The 27,705-nt window shown below is 44.7% G+C and overlaps 1 protein-coding gene and 1 non-coding gene across 4 annotated transcripts; both read left to right on the top strand.

Moving 5' to 3' along the window:
• Positions 1–92: 92 nt before the first annotated feature.
• LOC115199155 (nucleosome assembly protein 1-like 1-A) lies at positions 93–27,433 on the top strand. 3 transcript variants are annotated; one of them, XM_029761767.1, is made up of 14 exons: positions 93–223; positions 5,245–5,286; positions 9,065–9,153; positions 10,652–10,754; positions 17,074–17,215; positions 17,958–18,050; positions 18,893–19,021; positions 19,544–19,615; positions 19,754–19,893; positions 20,478–20,643; positions 20,897–21,019; positions 21,116–21,148; positions 21,705–21,755; positions 25,517–27,433. In XM_029761767.1, the coding sequence occupies exons 2-14, from the start codon at positions 5,270–5,272 to the stop codon at positions 25,553–25,555; spliced, it is 1,197 nt and encodes a 398-aa protein (XP_029617627.1). In that variant the 5' UTR covers positions 93–223; positions 5,245–5,269; the 3' UTR covers positions 25,556–27,433. The 3 variants fall into 3 exon arrangements, with proteins under 3 accessions (XP_029617627.1, XP_029617629.1, XP_029617628.1); XM_029761769.1 differs by having other exon boundaries at positions 94–223; positions 17,958–18,038; XM_029761768.1 differs by having other exon boundaries at positions 114–223; positions 5,248–5,286.
• Positions 19,970–20,099, top strand: LOC115199277 (small nucleolar RNA SNORA14). Its single transcript, XR_003879371.1, has one exon. It is a non-coding gene; the product is annotated as a small nucleolar RNA SNORA14 (small nucleolar RNA).
• Positions 27,434–27,705: the final 272 nt, after the last annotated feature.

Raw genomic sequence — 27,705 nt, 5'->3', positions numbered from 1 at the left:
ATGACTAGACATATCTGATGACGATGTTGACAGAACACTTCATCAAATATTCTTTACCGGCCCCTCCCATAGACTTAACGTTGCCCTGGTTTACGTGATGACGCTGGATGTATATGAGCGCAAGCGGCGGGATCGTTCTCTCTTTTACCGCCATAAGAGCGGAGTCTTTTTCTTTTGGACCGCTTCACTGCGTAGATCCATCTAGTCAAGCCGCCAGTTAAAGGTAAGAGAATGACTTGAAATCGCCTTAGCTTGGTCTTTAGCAATACAACAGAGTGGTGCATATATATTGTACTCTTAGATGGGTAAGAATATGGGGTTGTTCTTAACGTCTTGATCTAAATATTTGTGTGCATGTAGTCGGGAAGAATAGAACGATAGCTTGCCAGCTAACTAAGTCGGATGGCTAGTAGCAGCCATTGAGAGACGAGAGGCTCCACCATGATTCGTTAGCTTGCTAACGTTACATGCACGATGATGAAAAGGGCACATTTTCCGCCCTTTCGAGACATTGTATTGTAAATAAAAACGCCGTAACGTTATTGTGACTAATCGTCGTAATTTGCATCATTCAGTTATTGGTTTTATCGGATGTCGTGTTTTTTATTTATTTAGACATGACCTTATTTATTGACTAGCCTTAGGGAGGGTAACGTTAAGTGATGGGAGGGAGATGTGGCGGGTACAAGTTTTTTTGGTCTAGGATCACTGTTCGAGCTATACAGCTAACCAACAGGCTACACTCTAAAATGGGACGCGTATGTCTGTCTTTTCACGTGATTTTTGACATGTTTGTAGTTGGCTAGCTAATTTCGATAGCCACATGGCTAGCTAACGGTTCTCTAATTTTGGTTTTTAATATTATTTGAGGGTTCCAATATTTGCCCAGCAGGTCACGTTTCCAATCAAATATGGATTGTCACTTGAGTACTTGCCCAATGAAAGTGCGTATGCCAAGCTAACGTTAGCTAGGTAGCTGTAACTAGCTAAATGTTAGTTGACTTACTGGCAAAGTAGTTAGCTAGCTGAACACATTCACAAACCAGTTAGCTAACGTTACCGCAAATGTATCCATTATAGTGCATGTGGTAGCTAACTAGCTAGATACCACGGAAATGTGTAATTTGTACGTTTCAGTGGTAGGTTAGGTAGTTAGCCAAATTCACATGCTGTTTAACAGCTAGCTGGCTGGCCGGCTTTCTTTGTCGGTGAGAGCCATTGCTCATAGCTTGCCTTGAGCATGCAACACGTGGTCGCTGGGTTTGAAAGGCTCGTTGAAGGGATGAATGTGTACCATTGGGGGATTTCAGTCACTGAAGATCTGTTAGTTTCACTTTGTTAGTGAAATGCATTGAGTTAGTTACACGCAAACAAATGTTTCAGCTGTTATCACATCTAAAGCTGCCTTTGTTTCTGCCAATGCGTATCAATGCAACAACTAGAAATTATTCGTTAAACATTCTACCTTTAGCCACAGTTTAAGCTAGCTGTAGCCTATAGCTAGATTGTGTATTTTTGACTACTACAGCCTACTTGGCTATGATTTGTATGGCTAACTTTTGTCAAGAAATGGGGGTGAACCAACTATTGTCGCAACTTGTAGAATGGATATTGGTCCTGATGACTCCTGCTAAGGCGACATTACATTTTTGTTTGGGAGAAAAGGCCCTAATGTTATAAGTAAGAATTAAACAATTTTTAAAAATTGAACCCTTTATGATCCTGCTATGGATGATAGCTACTCTTGTATTGATGTTTGACCGTCTCAGATGCTTTGTCATGTGTTTTGAGGGAGACATCTGCTACTCATGAACACATGACATTTTTATGACCCCATCAATTTGAGTTCTAATGACCCCTTTGTGAAACTGGCATGTAGAGTTGAGGTAGTCAATTGATTGAAAGGTATTCCTGGAACTGTTACTGAAACAAAGCTCACTGACAGTGTTGGAAGCTACTCTTAAAATAGTTGCCCATGCTATCAATTACTTCACACTGGAAGTTTACTGCAAAATGTTAAGTTACTAGTTGAACAAAAATATAAACACAGGTACAGTTTTGGTCCCATGTTTAATGAGCTGAAATAAAATATCCCAGAAATTGTCCATACACACAAAGCTTATTTCACTCAAATGCACAAATTTGTTTACATCCCTGTTAGTAAGCATTTCTTCTTTGCCTTGATTTTTTTTTATTTTGCTAGGCTAGTCAGTTAACACATTCTTATTTACAATGACTGCCTAGGAACAGTGGGTTTAACTGTCTTGTTCAGTTAACCACCAATTTTCTTTACCTTGTCAGCTCAGGGATTCGCTCTTGCAACCTTTCGGTTACTGGCCCAACACTACCTGCTGCCCCAGGTAGCCTAGATAATCCATCCACTTGACAGGTGTCTTGTCAAGAAGCTGGGGACAATAAAAGGCCACTCTAAGGTGTGCAGTTTTGTCACACAATGCTATAGATGTCTCAAGTTGACGGGGTGTGCAATTGGCATGCTGACTGCAGGAATGTCCTCCAGAGCTGTTGCTGGAATTTAATGTTAATTTCTCTACCTTAAGCCACCTCCAATGTCATTTTTAAAGAATTTGGAAGTACGTCCACCCAGCCTCAACAGCAGACCATGTGTAACCAGGCCAGCCCAGGACCTCCACACCTGGCTTCTTAACCTTCGGGATTGGATGAGACCTGGACAGCTGATGAAACTGAGTAATTCTGTCTGTAACAAATCCTTTTTGTGGGGGAAAAACTCAATCTGATTGGCTGGGCCTGGCTCACCAGTGGGTGGGCATATACCCTCTCAAGCCCACCCATGGCTGCACCCCTGTCCAGTCATCTGAAATCCATAGATTAGGGCCTAATAATGTATTTCATTTGACTGATATCCTTATGAACTGTAATGCAGCAAAATCATTCATTGTTGCGATTCTGTAAAGTATACATGTAGTTCACTAATCCCCAACACTATCTCGAGTTATGATTATAGTCCCCTCTGACAGTGGTGCGTTCTTTACACATCAATGTATCAACAACTTGCCTAAAGCATTAGTAGCATGCCTAGTTGACTGTTTCAGATGCTGTTTGGATCGTCCTAAATCTATTTCATCAGAGGAAATCTACTTTATCAATGTCAGACTGAAATGCAGTCAGTGTGTCTGTATTTGAGTGGTGCTGTTGCTGTTCTCAAGCATTTTATGGCTATTAAGAGCTCTGGCATTGGCTGTTGGTGGGGAATGTTTGATCTGTTCCCTGGCCAGACGTCGTGATGTGTGTGTCATGGTGTTTTGCAGGTCGATCCAAATGGTATTGGTTCACACTTTCAGAAATATGATTACGGTAGTGCTGTGTGCGGTTTTGAAATTTCAATGACTGAAGATTTGGCCTGGAATTATCCCCTTTTTGGTCCCTCTGCCTGGTAATCTCCCTTTCAGCTGCTTAACATTTGATTTTTGGACAGCTTTTCAGTTGGCCTATTTAAACTGCGCAGGTGAGTGGGCAGCCTGTGCAATTCTTAACCAATGGGCACAAGCCATTAGGAAGGTGAGGGAGAGAAGAGGAGCTGCTGAAAGATGGAGACAGTTGTGTATTTCAGACGTTGCAGGCCAGGTCTACATCAGCACTGTTAAACTGTTGCTGATTGGTTAATTATGACTCAGTTTCCCTGACAATTGTTGTAGCATTTCTCTCCAACCAGGTCAGTAGACTTTCTATACTGCTTTCACACAACACCCTTGGTTTGTCATGAATTTGGCACTATAAAATGTGAATTCCCCATACTTCACTCTTGAAGTACAGTGAAGGTTAGTAGTAAACATTGAAGGGGCCATTTTTATTTCTGTCAAGCATCTTTCAGTTGAGAGCCTTTGCCTTCACATTGGCTTTGATTGAGCTGCACTGAAATCTCTATGCTGGAGACATCAGAGCTTGCCCAATAGAATATTGTTTGAATTTGTTTTCACTCATTCCATGGAGACAGAAATGAAGATCTCTACCTGGCAGCTATTAATATGTGCTATCATTTTGTAATTAGTTGAGTTGAACACATTTTGGGGATACCAGCCACTTTGTATTTAACTCACCACTTTAAGGCCATTTGAAGACCACTGTCAACCTAATACCACAGTGGTAAGGAGAACCCTCCAGCAAATCCATCACCTAATGCCTTATGTCTTTGGAGGTTCGGTAACTGGTGTGAGCTAAAGCTGATCTGGCTCTTGTGTTTCTCCATGTGTGCTAACCCTGTGGTAAACATTCTCCCTGGGGGGGGGGGGGCTCGAGCCTAATTCAATGCCTGATGTGACTAATGGCTTTTAATTGTCAACCTTCACATGAAGGCCTCTTTAACAGCCTGTATGGTTAAAGTGCAAGTCTGAGTGGGTCCAGCTGTGTACCTCTTCAATTGTGTTAAGGGTCACTGGCCCTGTGTGAAAGGCCTGTTGGACCGATGGGTGAACTACTAGCTGTGGTCTCTGCCCCCTCTAGGATTGGGTGCTTTACATAGCTCCAGTCCCCCTCTGCTCTCTCCTCCATGCCAGGAGGTTTATGGGGGTGGGGGGGTACAGGTCTAAACAGGGCCTTGCTTTGGTGCTGTTATCAGATGGCAGCCCCAGTGTCGCCAGCATCTAAAGCCCCAGCCCAGGGCACACTGCGGAGCACAGATTATCTCTGCCCAAACCAAATGAGATGGGCAAGAGGTTGAGATATGTAGGACGATTTAACTAAGGCTTATGTTACTTAATGCCTCAGCACAGCTAACAGGGCTGTCAGTGAGCTGGGCGCTTGGGAGTTCTTTCATGCCCATTTCACTAACCAACATGACAGGAAGCCAAAAGCAGCCCTTTTTTTGTTTTCATCTGGGAGTGGGCGGAGAAACTGGGGTAGGATTACAGTTGGTGGCCATTTTGCACTAAGCAAGCGGAGTGCTTGGAATCAGATGTTCAGCCCTCCTGTGGGTGCTTTAGTCCACAAAGCCCCCAATGTCAGTTTGCTACACACTGGGATGGAGATGTCCTCAACTCTATTGAACTTAAGGATATGATACTATGTTGCCTGTTGTAAACCTACCATCAAACAAGACGATGTAATGCCAGTCTTGCAAATAAGTCATTAGGGCCTATTTCAATAAATAATCTATTCCCAGAAGCCCTTTGTTTATTGAACATATCAATTTCCTGCTGTGAATTAACAATTGTGTCCAAAAGTAGCATGTATCATACATTGTCTAACTCTCTCTTCTCTTCCCTTCAGCAGCATCACTCGAGACTTGGCTAAGATGGCAGACATGGACAAGTAAGTGCATCTTCTCCATTTGATTGTCTGTGCAGCCTGCGTTCTGTGCAGCAAGGGAAGACCCTTATTGCATAAGTGTCCTATACTAAAGCAATCCTACCTCTGCATCGTTACCTAGGGCCTTATAAATCAATTTTTTTTCCCCTTTTACATTTCTGACTGTTAGCCTTTAATTCCAGTGTTCGTCTAGCGAAAGGCTGATTAGCTGTGTGTTTGTCACACATGTGATGGTAGTTTGAAAAACAAATACCCACTGGATTGATGCCAATATAATTCTGCCAGGTCAGCATATGCTACTTTGTAGGTAGCATTTCATTTACAATATTCTTGGGAAAGCCTTTCCGTGTCTACCAGACTACTTTTAATTATCATCATTGCAGCTACAAAGTGGTAGATGCGCAAACCCTCACATACTGAGAAGGGAAATTCTCGTTGCCTTTAAGAAAGTTCAGATGCATTCTGTTCATGTCGTATGATAATCTTCTGCTAATTCATTTTCAATTCATTTAGTTGATTCCCTACTCATTTAAATAAATGTTTGAATATTGTTGATTCCCCTAATGTCTGGATTCAGTGTTTCCATCTGTGTTCTCTGCATCGTGGATTTAATAGGGCCCTAATTACCCTCCCCCTCTTGTCATTGGTTTACCTGGAGGTGTGTTGCGGTCCTGTGCGCTGTCATTTTGGCTCTACCTGCTATGGTGTCTAGCCTGGCCAGGAAGCCAACCTGGATTTGAAATGTTGGTGAACACGGTCACGTTCATTAGTGCACACCGCAGCATAACGTTTTGCAAAGGAAAACTAAAGCAACCTTTGTAGTTTTATACCTCAAATGCAGCTCAGCCAGCTTCTTGTCTCAGGCAGAAATATGCATATAGTGAAATGCATGTGTGTTTAAGTCCATGTGGGTGATTTTTCTCCCCCCTCCCCAATTCAGGCCAATGTTTGTGGTCAAACCTCCAGGGTATTCCAGAATGAGGCCCCCATCAGCACGCTAACCTGTCAAGTTCAGGATCGTTGTGGAGCTCTTGGTTAGCAAGGAAACTAATTATGCAGCCAAGCAGTCTGATTTGTTCACCCAAGGCATCCATGTACCAAAAAACTATTTGGATAATGGCACAGGAGTGTTGGGTGAAATCATGACATTAGTCCAATGCACATACTGTTTAGGAATGCCATTATCCTTTATCAATTTGGCTTCTAGTAGCTGTCAAATATTAGACACCGGTGGGTGTATATATCAAGCGTCTGAGTAGTGTTGACATTTTAGAGCACAGTTAATATAATAACATGGGGTTCCTGATCCTAGATCAGCACTCTTGCTCTGAGATGCTTGGCCCATATGTCCGCAGAGCCGAGTCAGTCCTCTTCCCCTGGTATCTGATGCAGAGGAGGATGGCCAGCTGTCGCTCTCACTGCGGAGACGTTTCCTCGCTGGGCTGTGGCTCGAAGTGGCTATTTACTCAGCCTGGGCTGCTTGGGATGCCATGGCTGGGCTTGGGTTACGCCGGCTCCCTCCAGCCACTCAGACACCTCCCTGAGTTTGAGTAATGCGCCTTGACCCTGGTCCAGCAGGCCTGTGGCTGTCTCACTCCACAGGGGACATAAAGTCTACACACCCCTGTTAAAATGGCAGGTTTTTGTGATGTAAAAGAATGAGACAAAGATAAATCATGTCAGAACTTTTTCTACTGTTAATGTGAACAATTCAATTGAAAAACAAACTGAAATCTTCGAGGGGAAAAAATAAAAACCTTACAATAACCTGGTTGCATAAGTGTGCACACCCTCTTATAACTGGGGATGTGGCTGTGTTCAGAATTAACCAATCACATTCAAACTCATGTTAAATAGGAGTCATTACACACCTGCCATCATTTAAAGTGACTCTGATTAATCACAAATAAAGTTCAGCTGTTCTAGTAGGATTTTCCTGACATTTTCTTAGTTGCATCTCAGAGCAAAAGCCATGGTCCGCAGAGAGCTTCCAAAGCATCAGTGATCTCATTGTTGAAAGATATCACTTAGGAGAAGGGTACAAAATAATTTCCAAAGCTTTACATATACCATGGAACACAGTGAAGACAGTCATCATCAAGTGGAGAAAATATGGCACCACAGAGACATTACCAAGAACTGGACGTCCCTCCAAAATGTATGAAAAGATGAGAACTGGTCAGGGAGGCTTCCAAGAGGCCTACAGCAACATTAAAGGAACTGCAGGAATTTCTGGCAAGTACTGGCTGTGTGCTACATGTGACAACAATCTCCCGTATTCTTCATATGAATGGGGTAGGGTGGCAAGACGGAAGCCTTTTCTTACAATGAAAAACATCCAAGCCTGGCTGAAGTTTGCAAAAACAAACATCAAGTCCCCCAAAAGCACGTGGGGAAATGTGTTATGGTCTGAAACCAAAGTTGAACTTTTTGGCCATAATTCCAAAAGTTATGTTTGGTGCAAAAACAACACTGCACATCACCCAAAGAACACCATACCCACAGTGAAGCATGGTGGTGGCAGCATCATGCTTTGGGGCTGTTTTTCTTCAGCTGGAACCGGGGCCTTAGTCAGGGTGGAGGGAATTATGAACAGTTCCAAATACCAGGCAATTTTGGCACTTAACCTTCAGGCGTCCGTTAGAAAGATGAAGAGGAAGTCCACCTTTCAGCACGACAACGATCCAAATCCACGAAAGCATGGCTTCACCAGAAGAAGATTAACGTTTTGCAATGGCCCAGACCTGAATCCAATTGAACGTCTCTGGGGTGATCTGAAGAGGGCTGTGCACAGGAGATGTCCTCGCAATCTGACAGATTTGGAGCGCTTTTGCAAAGAAGAGTAGGCAAATATTGCCACATCAAGATGTGCCATGCTAATAGACTCCTACCCAAAAAGACTGAGTGCTGTAATAAAATCAAACGGTGCTTCAACAAAGTATTAGTTTAAGGGTGTGCACACTCATGCAACCAGGTTGAGTTTTTTTTGTTTTTCCCCCTCAAAGATTTAAGTTTCTTTTTCAATTGAGTTGTTCACGTTATAAGTCACATTAAAGGTGGAAAAAGTTCTGACATGATTTCTTTGTCTCATTATTTTACATCACAAAACCCTGGCATTTTAACAGGGGTGTGTGGACTTTTTAAATCCACTAACTGTTTATTCCTTCATCTGCCTTATTATATACAGTCCTGACTGACTGCAGGAGTCTCTGGGTGAAGTTTCCCCTATATACAGGTCTAGCATCAACTTCCCCTCACCCAATCTTAACCTTAACCACTAGTGGTGGAAAATGCAAAACTGACCCAAGATCAGTGTATAGGGGTAACATCACCCTATTTTACCTCATGACTAACTGCAGGACGGATGCTAGCATTTTAGCCAGAAACCACATGGTTGTCATTATGTTGATCAGGGGCTTATTCAGATAGAAATGTAATTATTTTTGCACTGGTTCGGAACCTGGTTCATGGATCAGTATGAACGGGGTTTAAATCCAGTGTTAGATGAAACTGCAGGGGAGCAGTATACCCTGTGTCCCTGTTCACTCTCTGGGAACATTGCCTCCTAGTCTGTCAGAGGTACTGTGTGGAGGCCTCTATGTATTAGTATTGTCTGACACACCCCTCCTTTTGTATCTAAGTAATTATTAGTTGTTTCCCTATTCTACACAATAGATATACTCACAACATCTAAACAGTACATTGCTTTTGTAAAATTCCGTTCCTGAATAAGCTCCAGGTGTCTGTTTTGGCTGATTTCTCTTTCTCTGTGTGTGTGCAGTAAGGACCAGGCTGAGCTGGACCCTGCAGATTTGGAGGATGTGGAGGATGTGGAAGAGGAGGAGACTGGAGAGGACGTCAACAGCAAAGGTAAGGCTCAGCACTACCTGTCGAGGAAGCAACTGGGATTGTTAAACGTTAATGTCTGTGCCCACCGTGGATTTGACTTCAACTGAACAACCAACAGTGAGATCTGAATCAGTTCATCATGAGCCTCTGCTTGCTGGTCAGTCGTTAATGTTAGGTTGACAGTTGAATTAAAATCCTCTGTGCCCACATTGTCTAGGTTTGAAATCTGAATGTTTTTACCTGTCCACGAATGATTAGGAATCATGTGTTTATTAATGAGGTTTATCATGTTTAACTGGCAGTCCTTTGTAGACTGAATTAGATGTCTCTCTGCCCCAGGTATTTATAGCCCAGCAATGCTTATCGTCTCCCACCACAGTAATATGTCACAATGATCTCACACTTGACAGAGGCTTTCATACGGCCAGAGCCTAACAAATATCCTAATTATCGGCCGATTTCTGTAATGACACTCGTCATCAGTAGAATCGTCCCTTGTCTAGAACCGATTCAGAACATTTTGCCTTCCCACTCCCTGTCCCCACTCCGCCGCAGCACTGTGTTGTCACTCAGCTGAGGAGTTTGCCATTTCGTCCTTAATGGCACCCTATTCCCCCTATAGCGCACTACTTTTGACTATAGACCCTGCTCAACAGTAAAGCACTTTAGGGAACATTTTGTTGTTGTTGGGACAGGCACAGCAGGGCCCTCAAATCCAAGGTGTAAGGAATGTTAATCGTGGCGTAGGTAAATCAAGGCAGGCAGAGTATACCTGCTGACTGTAAATTATGCAGCAGCCCTCTGCCTCGTCCCATGGGCAAAGCGTTTGTTCTCCGCTTTGGAAATGTCTCTAACAGCTTTTAGGAATAAGTTTGGTGGAAGGGAAGACTGATTCTAATGCTCCCTCTATGGGCTCTAGTACAACCTGTCTTCAAGCAGAGGCTGGGACAGTCTGACCAACTCACTGTTGAGCACTAAGCACATTTCTATCGCCGTCTTAATCGGATAGAAATGTCATTATTTTGGAACTGGTTCAGTGTTGGAAGAACTTCAGCGAGGCAGGGGAGCAGTATACCCTTTGCGGTCTCCCTGGTCGCTCTCTGGGAACATTGCATCCTAGTCTCATGTTCTGTGAAGGAAACACAGGGCTCTGTGTCAATAGTGTGAAGTGACTTCCTTTCCTTGTCTCCTCTCATTCGTCTGCACCAATCTGAAGAGGTTTGACGGGTGGCAGCGTTTTGGCAGTAGCATTCTTCCACCTGTTCAATATGGTCAGATCAGTGAAGATGGAAGGGAGCAACCTGTTGACCAACAACGCAGCCCTTTATTTGATTTAGGTTTTTATTTTGTGACTTTGTCTGTCCTTAGTTGACGTGAAAATATTTGGAGTAGCCCGCCCTAGAATTTCTTATGCCGAACTCCCTTCCTTTCGTCTATGCATCTGTCCGTATGGTGTCTGATGCTATGAATGGTTGTCTGTGTCTGACGGTAGTGCCTGGCTTTGTCCATCTCCCCTCAGCTCGTCAGCTCACCGTGCAGATGATGCAGAACCCACAGATTCTGGCCGCGTTGCAGGAGAGGCTGGACGGCCTGGTGGGCTCGCCGTCAGGATACATGGAGAGGTGAGAACCCCAACCAGGAGAGACACTGAGGCTACAGCCATACAGATTCTGCATCGAGACAATCCTTTTTCAATGGGGGGAGTCAGTAGGATGGGCAACAGATTGTCCATCAGAGAACCCACTCTGTTTTAGGTCCTGTATGTACTCGTTCTAAATAGTTGACTTGAGGTGACGGACAGTGGCTGAATGCATCTACGATTTCCTCAGTGTTCCTGCGACTGGCCATAGCCTGACTCTGTCCCACTCTGCAGCTCTGGGGGACTAGCCTAGTTATGCAGCCCTGCTTTAGATGTTATGGCTCCAACAGAAGTTCTTCTCATTAAGGTAGTGGTCTAGTTGTTTGTTTATACACTGCTCCAAAAAATAAAGGGAACACTTAAACAACACAATGTAATTCCAAGTCAATCACACTTCTGTGAAATCAGACTGTCCACTTAGGAAGCAACACTGATTGACAATAAATTTCACATGTTGTTGTGCAAATGGAATAGACAACAGGTGGAAATTATAGGCAATTAGCAAGACACCCCCAATAAAGGAGTGGTTCTGCAGGTGGGGACCACAGACCACTTCTCAGTTCCTATGCTTCCTGGCTGATGTTTTGGTCACTTTTGAATGCTGGCGGTGCTTTCACTCTAGTGGTAGCATGAGACGGAGTCTACAACCCACACAAGTGGCTCAGGTAGTGCAGCTCATCCAGGATGGCACATCAATGCGAGCTGTGGCAAGAAGGTTTGCTGTGTCTGTCAGTGTAGTGTTCAGAGCATGGAGGCGCTACCAGGAGACAGGCCAGTACATCAGGAGATGTGGAGGAGGCCGTAGGAGGGCAACAACCCAGCAGCAGGACCGCTACCTCCGCCTTTGTGCAAGGAGGAGCAGGAGAAGCACTGCCAGAGCCCTGCAAAATGACCTCCAGCAGGCCACAAATGTGCATGTGTCTGCTCAAACGGTCAGAAACAGACTCCATGAGGGTGGTATGAGGCCCGACGTCCACAGGTGGGGGTTGTGCTTACAGCCCAACACCGTGCAGGACGTTTGGCATTTGCCAGAGAACACCAAGATTGGCAAATTCGCCACTGGCGCCCTGTGCTCTTCACAGATGAAAGCCGGTTCACACTGAGCACGTGACAGACGTGACAGAGTCTGGAGACGCCATGGAGAACGTTCTGCTGTCTGCAACATCCTCCAGCATGACCGGTTTGGCGGTGGGTCAGTCATGGTGTGGGGTGGCATTTCTTTGGGGGGCCGCCCAGCCCTCCATGTGCTCGCCAGAGGTAGCCTGACTGCCATTAGGTACCGAGATGAGCTCCTCAGACCCGTTGTGAGACCATATGCTGGTGCGTTTGGCCCTGGGTTCCTCCTAATGCAAGACAATGCTAGACCTCATGTGCCTGGAGTGTGTCAGCAGCTCCTGCAAGAGGAAGGCATTGATGGTATGGACTGGCCCGCCCGTTCCCCAGACCTGAATCCAATTGAGCACATCTGGGACATCATGTCTCGCTCCATCCACCAACGCCACGTTGCACCACAGACTGTCCAGGAGTTGGCGGATGCTTTAGTCAAGGTCTGGGAGGAGATCCCTCAGGAGACCATCCGCCACCTCATCAGGAGCATGCCCAGGCGTTGTAGGGAGGTCATACAGGCACGTGGAGGCCACACACTACTGAGCCTCATTTTGACTTGTTTTAAGGACATTACATCAATGTTGGATCAGCCTGTAGTGTGGTTTTCCACTTTAATTTTGAGTGTGACTCCAAATCCAGACCTCCATGGGTTGATAAATTGGATTTCCATTGATTATTTTTGTGTGATTTTGTTGTCAGCACATTCCACTATGTAAAGAAAAAAGTATTTAATAAGATTATTTATTTCATTCAGATCTAGGATGTGTTGTTTAAGTGTTCCCTTTATTTTTTTGAGCAGTATATATAATACTTTCAAAACCTCCATTCTTGGCATGCACGCTATCTCCCTGTACCCGTGTATGTTATGGAGGGATAACAAGGCCGGTGCCAGAATGTTCCTTGTCTTCTGGTTGTGTCCTCAATTCGCTGGTACATCCCTCTGACATCTCTGTGGAAAATGAGTATTGGTAGTTTAGGGGGGTGATAGGCTGAATCTAACCTACACCCAAAACCGGTTTTGAAGGTGCTAGAGGGAAAACTGAACATTTCTGCACACTCCGTTGCTCTTAAGGTCGACTGACCAAAAGCTCAGCTACCATTTATAGTATAGGTTGACAAAATGATGCTTTAAGTTCATCCTTGAGGTAATCACTTATCTGTACGTGATTGGGTATGTGAAGGTAATGCTTTTCATTCAGGGATTTCCTCAAGCAAGGTTGCCTAGTTACAGTATTCAAAGAAGGCCACTGCTACGGCGATGGGAAGCTGCTGCATTCCCCTTTAAAGCAATGTCCCATAACTGTAGTCCTGTAGGTCTGCTCTGTGCTGGGGTGTCCTTCAATATGCAAATGATTTGGCCATGGTGAGTTGGAGTTGACTCCTTGGCCAATGACTTCACTGAAGAGCTATGGCACACAGACATGATGCCTAGGCACTAGGCGTTCTGGACCCAGTTGTGCACCTCTTGATTTGGTGTTGCAGTGAAACGTGTTTAAAAGCGGTCTCCGCATCTGTGAACCGAGGCCCTATGTATCATTCTCGGAGTAGCGTTGCTGATCTAGGATCAGGTCTCCCTGTCTATGTATTCTTATTCCTTATCTAAAAGGCAAAACTGATCATAAATCAGCACTCCTACTCAGACGCTTGATGCATACCCCCTGATCTGACCCAATGCAGATGGTATTATGGCTCCCTCCTTCCACCATTCCACTCGCTTCATATGATGGATGAAACCAATCTGTAGGGTGTCCAATCAAAAATGCACTTTTTGACCAATGGGCCAAATCTTAATTGTGGTCCAAACCTTGTCAATCATAACCCGTTCAAGTTGTTAGTTAATAGGTTAGCCAGAATTAGGGTGACTAAATCAATGGATGCCCGAGGGTAAAATGGTGAAGTTGCATTGTCATCTGTGTAAGATTTAAGGCTACTGAATACGTGACAGGCTCACTTTCCCATTGAACTCGCCATCTTCTCAAATCCACAGGACATAAAACAATAGAGTTAAGATGGATGTTGAGACATGATGATGTAGTATTTTAGTATACTCTTATTTGAAATTACCCTTTTTTTTTGGAACGCCAACAAAATTATATGCACATCACTGGTGTCAACAGAGTACTGAGTGTACAAAACATTAAGAACACCTGCGCTTTCAATGACAGGCTAACGAGGTGAAGGCTATGATCCCCTATTGATGTCACTTGTTAAATCCACTTCAATCAGTATAGATGAAGGGGAGGAGACATTAACTTCATGTGGGTACCTGGGACGGTAGAGTCCCACCTGGCCAACGTCTGGTGAAATTGCAGAGCGCCAAATTAAATTACTATAAATATTTAAACTTTTATGAAATCACAAGTGTAATACATCAAAATAAAGCTTAACTTGTTAATCCAGCCGCCGTGTCAGATTTCAAACGAAAGCAAACCATGCGTTTTTCTGAGGACAGCGCTCGGCACACATTACATAGTTACCAGTGAAGTAGATTAGTCACAAAGTCAGAAATAGCAATAAAATGTATCACTTATCTTTGTATGGTTGCACTCACAAGACTCCCAGTTACACAAATGTTTTTGTTCGAGAAAGTCCCTCTTTATATCCAAAAACCTCCATTTTGTTGGCCTGTTTTTTGTTCAGTAATCCAATGGCTCAAATGTGGTCACGAGGCAGACAAATTCCAAATAGGATCCGTGAAGTTCGTAGAAACATGTCAAACGATGTTTAATCAATCCTTAGGTTGTTTTTAGCCTAAATAATCTATGATATTTCAAACGGACAATAGCGTCATCAATATAAAAGAGAAACTAAGTCGCGTTCTCGGTCACGAGCAGTAACCAGCTCTTGGGACATCCCACTATCCACTGACTCAATGTGGTCATTCTCCCTAATTTTTCAGAATAAAAGCCTGAAACAAGGTCTAAAGACATGCTAACAGTTTTAGAAACTTGAGTGTTTTCTATCCAAATCTACTAATTATATGCATATCCTAGCTTCTGGGCCTGAGTAGCAGGCAGTTTACTTTGGGCATGCTTTCCATCCGGGGCTGAAAACAGTGCCCCCTACCCTAGTGAGGTTAAATAATGTTTTTTAAGCCTTGAGACAATTGAGACATGGATTGTGTGTGCCATTCAGAGGGTGAATGGGCAAGACAACATTTAAGTGCCTTTGAACAGGGTATGGTAGGTGCCAGGTGCACTGGTTTGTCAAGAACTGCAATGCTGCTGGGTTTTTCACACTATCGTTAATGGTCCATCACCTAAAAGACATCCAACCAACTTGACGACTGAGAAGCTTTGGCATCAATATTGGCCAGCATCCCTGTGGAAGGCTTTCCACATCTGACTTTCTGAATATAATGTTAATGATATATTGTAGAAAGACCCCACACAACCATTCAGAACATGAAGAATAATTTGTCTTGGTACAATGTATTTTGTAACATAAGGAAAGGACATCTTATCACCACCAAAGCATGTTTTCACCCACTCAGTAAAGAGTGGGTGGACATCCTAAAATCTGTGTAGAAACATGACATTTTTAAATGAGTCAAATCCCTGTCAAACTGCTCTTGGCATGGGTTTCTTGACCCAACAGCATACCAAAGCATTGCAGTGCGGGACATCAAATTCTACCTTGATTAATGGAAGTGGCTGTGGTATTTCTCACCAACATCTCAACAGATTAATTGTGCCCTCTTCACCATTGGAGCGTGTGGCTGTGATGCGTACACACTTGTGCACCTTTAATTTTTTTGTTTTGGAGCCCGTCTCTGTCCTAGTGGCTGTGTAGGAGCCCCCCCGTCTCTGTCCTAGTGGCTGTGTAGGAGCCCCCCCGTCTCTGTCCTAGTGGCTGTGTAGGAGCCCCCCCCGTCTCTGTCCTAGTGGCTGTGTAGGAGCCCCCTCGTCTCTGTCCTAGTGGCTGTGTAGGAGCCCCCCGTCTATGTCCTAGTGGCTGTGTAGGAGCCCCCCCGTCTCTGTCCTAGTGGCTGTGTAGGAGCCCCCCCGTCTCTGTCCTAGTGGCTGTGTAGGAGCCCCCCCGTCTCTGTCCTAGTGGCTGTGTAGGAGCCCCCCCCCCCCCGTCTCTGTCCTAGTGGCTGTGTAGGAGCCCCCCCGTCTCTGTCCTAGTGGTTGTGTAGGATTCCCCCCCCCCCCCGGGCTGAGGACCAGGCCATTACGTAAAACGTTGTTAGTTTAGTTACCGTAATTTTCGGACTATTTAGCGCACCTGAATATAAGCCGCACCCACTGAATTTTTAAACAATTATTATTTTGAACATAAATAAGCCGCACATGTCTATAAGCCACAGGTGCCTACTGGTACATTGAAACAAATTAACTTTACACAGGCTTTAACGAAACACGGCTTGTAACAAAAATAAATAGGCTTTAACAAAACACAGCTTGTAACAAAAATAAATAGGCTTTAACAAAACACAGCTTGTAACAAAAAATGTAAAATTAGCAGTAAACAGTAGCCTACCAAGAAAGTCATTGCTCCAGACCAAGCTCCCGTGCAGCAGCTCTATTTCCTTTTCCAACAGCCAGATCAATCGCCTTCAACTTGAAAGCTGCATCATATGCATTTCTCCGTGTCTTTGCCATGATGAGGGTGACAAAATGACTACCGTAATCAGAATGATGGGAAGTTTGAGAGCGCTCGATTTAATCTAAACCGTAAACAAAAAAAGTTGTTTGACCTTAACCCGTTCGGCAATTTCATTGGTCTAATGAAAGCTTCATGCCGCCTAAAAACTGAGCACGTCACAGAATATATATATATATATATATTATTATTTTTTGAAAGCGGGAAAAATCCATATTAGCCGCGTCATTGTTTAAGCCGCGAGGTTCAAAGCCTGGGAAAAAATTAGCGGCTTATAGTCCGGAAATTACGGTAGTCTTTCTCAATGTCAGTGGAAGTAGTCCTCTACTTTCTGGTCCTATGGTTGCTTATGTATTCCTAGCGGAGGGTACTAGGTCCTGCAGTCATTCTCCCTGGCACTGTTGCTCTGCAAAAAAGCGTCTGTATGCATAGGTCTGCATGCTTAAGTGTTTGTTATTAGTTGGACGTTTATTCCCATTGTCAGAGCGGCAGCTCCAGTATCTTGTTATATACACTACCATCTTTGGGGACAGTCAAGATGTACTTCTTCACCGTGTGGAATTCTGACGTTTTTCTCTCCCTGTCTCCAGCTTACCAAAGGTAGTGAAGAGACGGGTCAACGCCCTAAAGAACCTACAAGTGAAATGCGCCCACATTGAGGCCAAGTTCTACGAAGAGGTCCATGAACTGGAGAGAAAGTACGCCGCTCTCTACCAACCCCTCTTTGACAAGGTAGGAACACCCCAGTTATGTTCCTTGTATCAATATGATCTCTCATTCATTGTACCTTTTATAACTATGCTGCATTTGACTGGGCACTTTGTGCATGGGTTGTTTTCATTGGTGCACACCGTAGCAAATTGAGCCACTTCTTTTTGGCCAAATCCAGGTAGGTCCCTCCCTGTTTCATCCGTGTGCATCCAAAAAGTTATTTGCTGTGACCTGACTCCGAGGGTGGGATATCCAAAACACAATTTCCAATTCACGCATGCTTATTAATTCACTTGTGAAATAGGACAAATATAAGCACCCACCAAATTGTTCTTATTAATGAATACACCCCAGTATTCTCAATCTAGTGTTGGTCAGTCACTCCTCTGCCCATGTGTAGTTCCTGCTGCAGCTGCTCCTTATCCAATGCTGACAGACTGTAGCTCCCCCCCACAGTCTCCTCTTTGGAGCGGACTGGGGATTTAGCAGAATCCTCTGACAAAAGAGCTGCAGCCTGTTCCAGGGATGCAGATGGAGCTGACAAAATGGGGTGGGGTCAAGCTGGGATGCTCACACATGCAGACGGCGTGGCCAAACTGCTGTCTTGCGTAAATAATGCGCTGGCTTGGCACCTCAGCCCCAAGTCCATTATCTTGGTTTAAACAAATTACTTTTCTGGCCTTTTTGTTAAATGTTTTGCTCTGTCCTCCTGGCTGTTGGCATTACAGGGACTGACTGTTTTCCTCCCCCTCTCTCCCTCCAGCGAAGCGACATAGTTAAAGCAGCCTATGAACCCACAGAGGAGGAGTGTGAGTGGAAGGCTGATGAGGAGGAAGAGTTGACAGTAAGTAAGCAGGTACAGGTGACTCCATGTCTTATCTAACCTGGGGACCTCTACTGTCTGGTGCCTCAGCAGGTCTTATTAATCTAACCTGGGGACCTCTACTGTCTGGTGCCTCAGCAGGTCTTATTAATCTAACCTGGGGACATCTACTGTCTGGTGCCTCAGCAGGTCTTATTAATCTAACCTGGGGACCTCTACTGTCTGGTGCCTCAGCAGGTCTTATTAATCTAACCTGGGGACCTCTACTGTCTGGTGCCTCAGCAGGTCTTATTAATCTAACCTGGGGACCTCTACTGTCTGGTGCCTCAGCAGGTCTTATTAATCTAACCTGGGGACCTCTACTGTCTGGTGCCTCAGCAGGTCTTATTAATCTAACCTGGGGACCTCTACTGTCTGGTGCCTCAGCAGGTCTTATTAATCTAACCTGGGGACCTCTACTGTCTGGTGCCTCAGCAGGTCTTATTAATCTAACCTGGGGACCTCTACTGTCTGGTGCCTCAGCAGGTCTTATTAATCTAACCTGGGGACCTCTGCTGTCTGGTGCCTCAGCAGGTCTTATTAATCTAACCTGGGGACCTCTACTGTCTGGTGCCTCAGCAGGTCTTATTAATCTAACCTGGGGTCCTCTAGTGTCTGGTCATGATGACAGGGCCAGGAGGGTGTACCCATGATTGACTTATTGGTTTCTGACTGCTTTGGTTCCAGTAATGGTGGATGTGCTAGATATACATTATATCTTGACTATTTAGAGGTTTAACCAGGGACTAATGTATCTGTTCTGTTTATAGGCATCAGTGAAATGGTGCATTAAATCCCCTTTTTTTGCTGATCTTCCTCCTGCCTGTTTCTTCCAGGAGGAGATGAAGGAGAAGGCCAAGGTGGAAGAGGAGAAGAAGGATGAGGAGAAGGAGGACCCCAAAGGCATTCCCGAGTTCTGGCTAACGGTTTTCAAGAACGTCGACCTGCTTAGCGACATGCTGCAGGTAGGCGGGCAGCGTGTTGGGGAGGGAGTGGAGGACTGTCAGCAGGAGAAGAGAGGAGAGCAGTAGAGGAAAGTAGGTCAGCAGACAGCAGCTGCTGCTGCTGCTCCCTAAAGATGAGGCTTCATCACCACCTACAGGCTTGATGAGGCAAATTCACCCCTGAAAATAAATGGTGTATACATACAGCACACTGTTGTAGTCCTGGACAAGCCCTCAATGAGTTGAAGCAGGTGACTTTGTTCCGGGCTACAGCAAGAAGGTGCTGTTTGGTGGGGCTGGAGTTTGGAAACACTGATTTTAATTGGCACTCTTATCAGAGTGACTTAGTCAGTGTATTTGAGGTAGGTGAGACGATCACAGGTATTGGAAGTAAAACGTTCCTCAATAAAGCAGCTGTCGGATAAATCGGTGCTAGTTAGAAAAGACAAGTGGGTGTTGGTGCCAGAAAGACCAGTACAACGGTAAGGTGTTTCTGTCTAGATACCTCACCAATGTTCAAGCTGCTATTCATGTGTTTTACAGGAACATGATGAACCCATCCTCAAGCACTTACAAGATATCAAAGTCAAATTCTCAGACCCTGGCCAGCCCATGGTAGGTCTGTGCACCGCACCGCACTGCTCTGCTGATGCAAGTCACTACTAGACGTTCTATCAATGTATTGAAAGCCAATGAATCTTGGGTATTCCCAATGTTCCCAATATTCAACTTTTTCTTGCTCTTTTTCTCCAGAGCTTCTCTTTAGAATTCTACTTTGAGCCCAATGAGTTCTTCACAAACACTTTGTTGACAAAAACCTACAAGATGAGGTCTGAGCCTGACGAGAACGACCCCTTCTCCTTCGACGGGCCTGAGATCATGGGCTGCACAGGGTAAGACGTGCTGCATCAAACTGCTCCTTGTGTTGTCCCATAGAGATCCTATTCAATTAGGATTCTTCATCCTATGGTGCATCCTTAGTAAACCCCCTAGTTGCTAATCGTAGCCTCTGGGACAAGGAAGGATGCTAGATCAAACTAGAGATCCAAAGCTGAGAGTCTTGTCTGTGTCTCTTGGTTATTTCAGCTCTGGGACAGTCATTGCAGGCACTAACATTGTCGTTTGTTTCCTGAGGGGGGAGGGGTTTAAGGGTCATGTCAGTAGCTAGAGTTTGTTAAAAATTCGATCCTTTTTAAATTAAGTTTGAATTAATATAAGATCAGGTTTATGCACCCCTATCTGTTGTCTGCTTGTTTGGTCAGTTAGAACAGACTACCGTTTATTTTAACTCTAAGACATGGGTGAGGAACGCTAAAAGTAGTGGTCCTTTTTAACAATGCACCATGTTGATGGGCTTCTATTAAAAACCTTTGGCTTATCTTAACCTTTAGGGCTCAAAGCAACATCATTGGTTGGTGTGTTTAGTCCTGTGTCTGGTCTCCTGGTAACCCTGGTGTCCACCGCTCTCGCCCCGCAGTTGTACGATCGACTGGACGAAGGGCAAGAACATCACCCTGAAGACTATCAAGAAGAAGCAGAAGCACAAGGGGCGTGGCACAGTCAGGACAGTCACCAAGACAGTCCCTAACGACTCATTCTTCAACTTCTTCACCCCGCCTGATGTCCCTGAAAGTGGAGATCTGGTATGTAATGCTTTCCGTTGTCTAGTGCAGTGCTTGAAGTGGACTGAAGTGAGTGCAGGTATTTATTTTTGTTGCCGCAACTCAATATTTGTCTTTATGCAATATAGAATTTTGGCAAAATGGTAAGGTGCTGGAACTCAAGCAGTAGAACATTTTGGGTATGTTCCAATTCAACCACTGGTGCAGTGTGGTCTTTCTATTAAAGTTGGTGAGTCTCATAACTCTGACGTGCTGGTGACTCTTGCCCCTCCAGGACGAGGACTCTGAGGCTGTCCTCGCCGCAGACTTTGAGATCGGCCACTTCATCCGCGAGCGTATCGTCCCCAGGGCTGTGCTGTACTTCACGGGGGAGGCCATCGAGGATGACGATGATGATGTGAGTACCCACCACAGCCTGTGTGTAATGACCTCTGAACCAAGCCACTGGCCTTCACATGTGTTCCCCTAACACTGGTGTCCCCTCTTGTTGCAGTACGATGAGGAGGGAGAGGAGGCCGATGACGAGGTAAGGTCTTAGCTAGCTAGGTCTCTTCACCTGGTCCTCACTAACCTGGTCCTGTTATTGACCTTAGCCATGGCCGCTCACTGACCCGGTCCTGTTATTGACCTTAGCCATGGCCGCTCACTGACCCGGTCCTGTTATTGACCTTAGCCATGGCCGCTCACTGACCCGGTCCTGTTATTGACCTTAGCCATGGCCGCTCACTGACCCGGTCCTGTTATTGACCTTAGCCATGGCCGCTCACTGACCCGGTCCTGTTATTGACCTTAGCCATGGCCGCTCACTGACCCGGTCCTGTTATTGACCTTAGCCATGGCCGCTCACTGACCCGGTCCTGTTATTGACCTTAGCCATGGCCGCTCACCGACCCGGTCCTGTTATTGACCTTAGCCATGGCCGCTCACTGACCCGGTCCTGTTATTGACCTTAGCCATGGCCGCTCACTGACCCGGTCCTGTTATTGACCTTAGCCATGGCCGCTCACTGACCCGGTCCTGTTATTGACCTTAGCTAGTTGGCATCTATCTGTGTTTAACAGTTTCTTCTTGTGTTCTCCTAGGAGGGTGAGGAGGAGGGAGAGGAGGAGAATGACCCCGACTATGACCCCAAGGTGGGTAGGAGAGCTTACTGTTGATGTTATGACCTAATGTGAGACCAATGATCAGAAATATCAGATTTCAACATACAGAATAGAATGTGTAGCGCTACTCCAAATGCATCATGAACACCAGCCGCCATGTTGTGTTTTTCTGTTTATATACTACATCCAACGTCGCATCAGAACACACAGCCGTCGGAACCGTTTCCCTGTCACCTTGCTTCTAGTGTAAGGGCTGGATTTCCAGACACACAGTAAGCCTGGTCCTGGACTATAAAGCATTCTACATTTGTGTTTTGGTACACCAAAGTACATTTTATTTCCAATGGAACGCTGCATTTGTCTTGCAACACTGTTGCAGTGCGTTCTGTGTTGCAGTGTGTTCTGTGTTGCAGTGCGTTCTGTGTTGCAGTGCGTTCTGTGTGGTGCATATACAGTGCCTTGCGAAAGTATTCGGCCCCCTTGAACTTTTCGACCTTTTGCCGGCTTCAAACATAAAGATATAAAACTGGAATTTTTTGTGAAGAATCAACAACAAGTGGGACACAATCATGAAGTGGAACGAAATGTATTGGATATTTCAAACTTTTTTTTAACAAATAAAAAACTGAAGAATTGGGCGTGCAAAATTATTCAGCCCCCTTAAGTTAATACTTTGTAGCGCCACCTTTTGCTGCGATTACAGCTGTAAGTCGCTTGGGGTATGTCTATCAGTTTTGCACATTGGGAGATTGACATTTTTGCCCATTCCTCCTTGCAAAACAGCTCGAGCTCAGTGAGGTTGGATGGAGAGCGTTTGTGAACAGCAGTTTTCAGTTCTTTCCACAGGACTTTGACTTGACCATTCTAACACCTGGATATGTTTATTTGTGAACCATTCCATTGTAGATTTTGCTTTATGTTTTGGATCATTGTCTTGTTGGAAGACAAATCTCCGTCCCAGTCTCAGGTCTTTTGCAGACTCCATCAGGTTTTCTTCCAGAATAGTCCTGTATTTGGCTCCATCCATCTTCCCGTCAAGTTTAACCATCTTCTCTGCCCCTGCTGAAGAAAAGCAGGCCCAAACCATGCTGCTGCCACCAGTATGTTTGACAGTGGGGATAGGGTGTTCAGGGTGATGAGCTGTGTTGCTTTTACGCCAAACATAACGTTTTGCATTGTTGCCAAAAAGTTCGATTTTGGTTTCATCTGACCAGAGCACCTTCTTCCACATGTTTGGTGTGTCTCCCAGGTGGCTAGTGGCAAACTTTAAACGACACTTTTTATGGATATCTTTAAGAAATGGCTTTCTTCTTGCCACTCTTCCATAAAGGCCAGATTTGTGCAGTATACGACTGATTGTTGTCCTATGGACAGAGTCTCTCACCTCAGCTGTAGATCTCTGCAGTTCATCCAGAGTGATCATGGGCCTCTTGGCTGCATCTCTGATCAGTCTTCTCCTTGTATGAGCTGAAAGTTTAGAGGGACGGCCGGGTCTTCGTAGATTTGCAGTGGTCTGATACTCCTTCCATTTCAATATTATCACTTGCACAGTGCTCCTTGGGATGTTTAAAGCTTGGGAAATCTTTTTGTATCCAAATCCGGCTTTAAACTTCTCCACAACAGTATCTCGGACCTGCCTGGTGTGTTCCTTGTTCTTCATGATGCTCTCTGCGCTTTAAACGGACCTCTGAGACTATCACAGAGCAGGTGCATTTATACGGAGACTTGATTACACACAGGTGGATTCTATTTATCATCATAGTCATTTAGGTCAACATTGGATCATTCAGAGATCCTCACTGAACTTCTGGAGAGAGTTTGCTGCACTGAAAGTAAAGGGGCTGAATAATTTTGCACGGCCAATTTTTCCGTTTTTTATTTGTTAAAAAAGTTTGAAATATCCAATAAATTTCGTTCCACTTCATAATTGTGTCCCACTTGTTGATTCTTCACAAAAAAATAGTTTTATATCTTTGTTTGAAGCCTGAAATGTGGCAAAAGGTCAAAGTTCAAGGGGGCCGAATACTTTCGCAAGGCACTGTACGTTGGATTTATGGAACGTATGTTAGATGGCTTGACAGAACTGGTAGCAGAAGGTGAATGGTGAACTTTAGTTGCACACATCAAAATGATGCTACATAACAATAACATTTTGCTCAATGCCACTATCAGTGTGATCGAGGTGTTAGTCCAGGACCTGGCTCATTCTGTGTCCTGGAAAACGCTAGAATGAGAGGAATGGTATTTCTAAACTGTCTCAAAATATCACTTCAAGAACCTAATCAAATACTCTTTTGTGAGCGTCTGGTCATGGAATGTTTTTTCCACTTTCTTTTCAATGGAATGCTTTCAAAGCATGTTTCTACTTGCTGTCTACATCCTTGCTAAACTGAGACTGCATGTAAATTGGAATCGGATACTAAATCTATTCAGGTTTTGACTTTGTTTCATAGCTCTGCATGCCAAAGCTTTATTTGGTTTTGTTTGGGCGAATGGGAACAGTACTCCTTCTCTTTGCTGTATAAAGCCTCTTGAATTCTGTATTCTGCCTATTTTTTGCCTTTAATTCATTAATGTTCATCTCCAATCACTTGGCACCTTTTGTCAGCTATACTCTTTAAATTTTTCCTCACTAGGTTTAAGTGATGTCTGTAGAAAATAACCCTCTCCTGGTAGGTACAGCTTGTGAATTGTCAGCTTACCGCACCCCGCCTGCACCTTTTCATTTTGACACCTCCATTCATCAATCTCCTTGCACCCACCCTTCCACCTCCATCTGCACTTACAACTAACATAGTGGCTTTTTTCCCCTTTAACTGTAGTGGGTGCTGCATTTGAGTTTTCTCTTCTGTATGTTGAAGCTAGTCAAACTTTGCTCCAATTTTACCCTATTTGTCTTTGTACAAAGTATTTTGTAACACCAATATTTACATTTGTTTGGAGAAGAATGGATTGTTTGCCACACCTGTTTTGTGGCTTTTTATATTTTTGAGTCTTAAGCCATCGCTCTGTTCATTCTGTCATTCTTCACTTTTGTACTCCAGAGACTGTAGTCTACATCTGGAAGGATGCTTGTTGTCTTTCTCCCATTGGACATGCCTGAATTGTTAAGACTGCGTGGGGTGAATCCGACTTCCACTTCAGTTAAAGTTTCACTTGGTCTCCCACTGACATCAATGCACGGCTAAGTGAAAGTTTGACTTGAGTTGATGTTCGGCTTCACCTCTGTCCCGGAGAGCTGTTGACCCCTGTAGGTCTGTTAATGGCCCTCTCCCTGCATTGCTGCCAATAGATTTCATTAGTTTTCCTCCCCTGTGAAAGAATGGCGTCTGTATGACATCAATGGTGCCCCCCCCCCCCAATCACTGTTATGAGCACTACGGGTTAGTGCATTTACAGTATGGAGGTTCTATGCAGCAATAGTGAAGGCTCTCAAAGTAGTTATTAAACTTTAAAATGTATAATATTTAAATGTTGAATATTCACCACCACATTGCCATTGATGGTGTCTTGTATTCACCCCCCCAACTCGGGTCTGATACCAAAGCACATTGCCTTTTTATTTCCAGTTGCAGACTTTAAGAACATACTAGTATTGTGTGGAGTGTTATTGGGTCACTGTTCAGAAATCTCTAGCCTCAGTGCCAGGATGACATTGCCCTATACCCTGTCAATGTTTGTCTCAATTGGCCATAGAAAAATGTCTGAAGCCTAAACCTGCGTGTGTGAGAGGGTGATTAGTGTGTGTTTGGCTCAGTTCGGCTCTAACGTCCTCTTTTGGTCTCTTGCAGAAGGACGCAAATCCCCCAGCCGAGTGCAAGCAGCAGTGAAGGCTGCGGCTTTGAGGATCAACTGCACTGTAACAGCTTCTCAAATAAAACACTTACTTACGCCTTATAATGTTTTGTATTTTTCTTGGTAGAAATAAAAAATAAAGGGTTTCAAGATTTTTGTTACAAAAAAACTCCTAATATAATGTGAGCAGTGGCTCGATATGCATAGTATTTTACTAGACCCCCCCCCCCCCCCCCCCGTACAAATAGTTAGAATGCCACAAACTCCCTGAAAGCATGATCTTGTTTCTCTCACTGCTAAACTAGTTTGGGTTCTTGTGAAGTTTTTGTTGTATTGCTCTTGGACAACAGCTGTGGTTAGACTGCATTGAGGCAGGTGATGACAAAGCCAGCCTATTCCTTTTCCCTCGCGCTACCAAAGTTACCGGTCAGTTTAGGTTGAGAGTTGGAAGTCTTTGTCATTGTATTAGCGGGCCTCGAGCACGGTCAGAGCAAAACACTGCTTTTAGTCATGGCTAATGAAAAACTTTGAATCGCTGTGCACATTTGGCCAGTCAAGTGTGCCATTTAGAGCAGGGAAAGTGGTTATTGGCCACTTGGGTGGGCTGAATCAAGTTGTCAATCTAAAACATTCCAGTTTGCCGACTGACAGGAATTGGATGTTTGAATGCTCTCTTGGGATAAATATTACCTCGACTATATGGTCTGATTTGTTAAACAACCATGCTGCTAAATTTAATGAGCTGAGTCTGCAAGTTTTGTTTCTATTAAATCCTTAATGCTCTTTTTGAATTTTAATTTGCATTAAGGGAATGTTTTTCCTCCAACACGCAGCTTGGTCTTGTCCAGTCACTCCTTAACATTCCAGATGATTTGACGAGGGACAGTTCTGAGGTTTCGCCAGCAGGGGGCATCAATGCCCATCTGCTTCAGGCTCTTGTTAGGCCTACAGTTGACTTGTCTTTTTCTATAGCACTTTGTACTACTTAGTCATGTCTCAGTGGTGTCCTCTATGGTTGGCTGTCGGTCCAGTATCCCTTGTGCAAATCAAAGTGAGCAGCACTTTTGAGGTGGCCCTTGTCATACTGCGCCCTGACGATGCCCTATGGGCTTTCTCCTGCGCCATGAAACATTTCCCTGTAATACATGATTCTCCCAAGTGCATTACCCTTTCATTTGGGAATCCCACTTGACTTGTGTACTCTCTGATAGCAATCGGTTTGGAACGGGCTCCTTTCTGAGGAAGAAAATGACCAAATTCAGGCATATGTTGGCATGTGGTCATGGCTTTTGAGCCTTGTAACTCTTGGGGTTAAGATCGTGCCTGTCTGGTCCCTGAGCGTACGGCTAATTTATCACTGTGAAGAAAAGGTGGCGATGAGTTCTGGTAGAAGTCCTGTCTGTCAACCGCCCTCTGTAGCCAACCCCACCCAGCAGGTCACACTGAAGCATGTAAGAGCAATACTTAGTCAGGGAATGGAAATAAAATGAAAAGTAGCTTAAGCCCACCCACCTTTTCCTTTAGTGGAAACAGTCATGTTGTAGGTGTATGTTGGGTGGTGCTGCTGTCTCTAGTGGCGCGCCTGGGGAGCGCTGCTGTCGCTAGTGGAGTGCCTGGGGAGCGCTGCTGTCGCTAGTGGAGCTCCTGGGGAGCGCTGCTGTCGCTAGTGGAGCTCCTGGGGAGCGCTAGTGGAGCTCCTGGGGAGCGCTAGTGGAGCTCCTGGGGAGCGCTAGTGGAGCTCCTGGGGAGCGCTGCTGCAGTCAGTAGGAGATTAAGTCTGGACTGTTCTCGGGACGACTGGATTCTGTCTGTGACTCCTTGAGCAGCTGTTGTCAAAGCTAAGTGCTATGCTACAAAATACTAAATGTACTCAATAACTGTATGTATATTCATGAATAAATTGGTTAAACGTGTTTTGCTTTTGTTCCTTGTCTCTGCGGTTTCTTCAACATGAGCTGCTTGATATTTTAACACTGAGCTCTAACATTTCCGTAGCTCATTGAGGTGACCAGTTCATTTGGCATATGTACAGACTGGTGTAGATGTAGTGTAGACTGATTCTTAATTCTCTAAAAGTTACCTAGGGTAAATGGAACACGTACAATGACCGAGCACTAAAATGCGGTCTGTGCAGTATACAGTGAAATGAAGTGCTCTGTGTATATATCAAACTTTAACACATCCT

This window comes from Salmo trutta, chromosome 8 (assembly GCF_901001165.1).
Source record: "Salmo trutta chromosome 8, fSalTru1.1, whole genome shotgun sequence".
Lineage (NCBI taxonomy): Eukaryota > Metazoa > Chordata > Actinopteri > Salmoniformes > Salmonidae > Salmo > Salmo trutta.
This window is presented reverse-complemented; position numbering and strand designations above follow the sequence as displayed.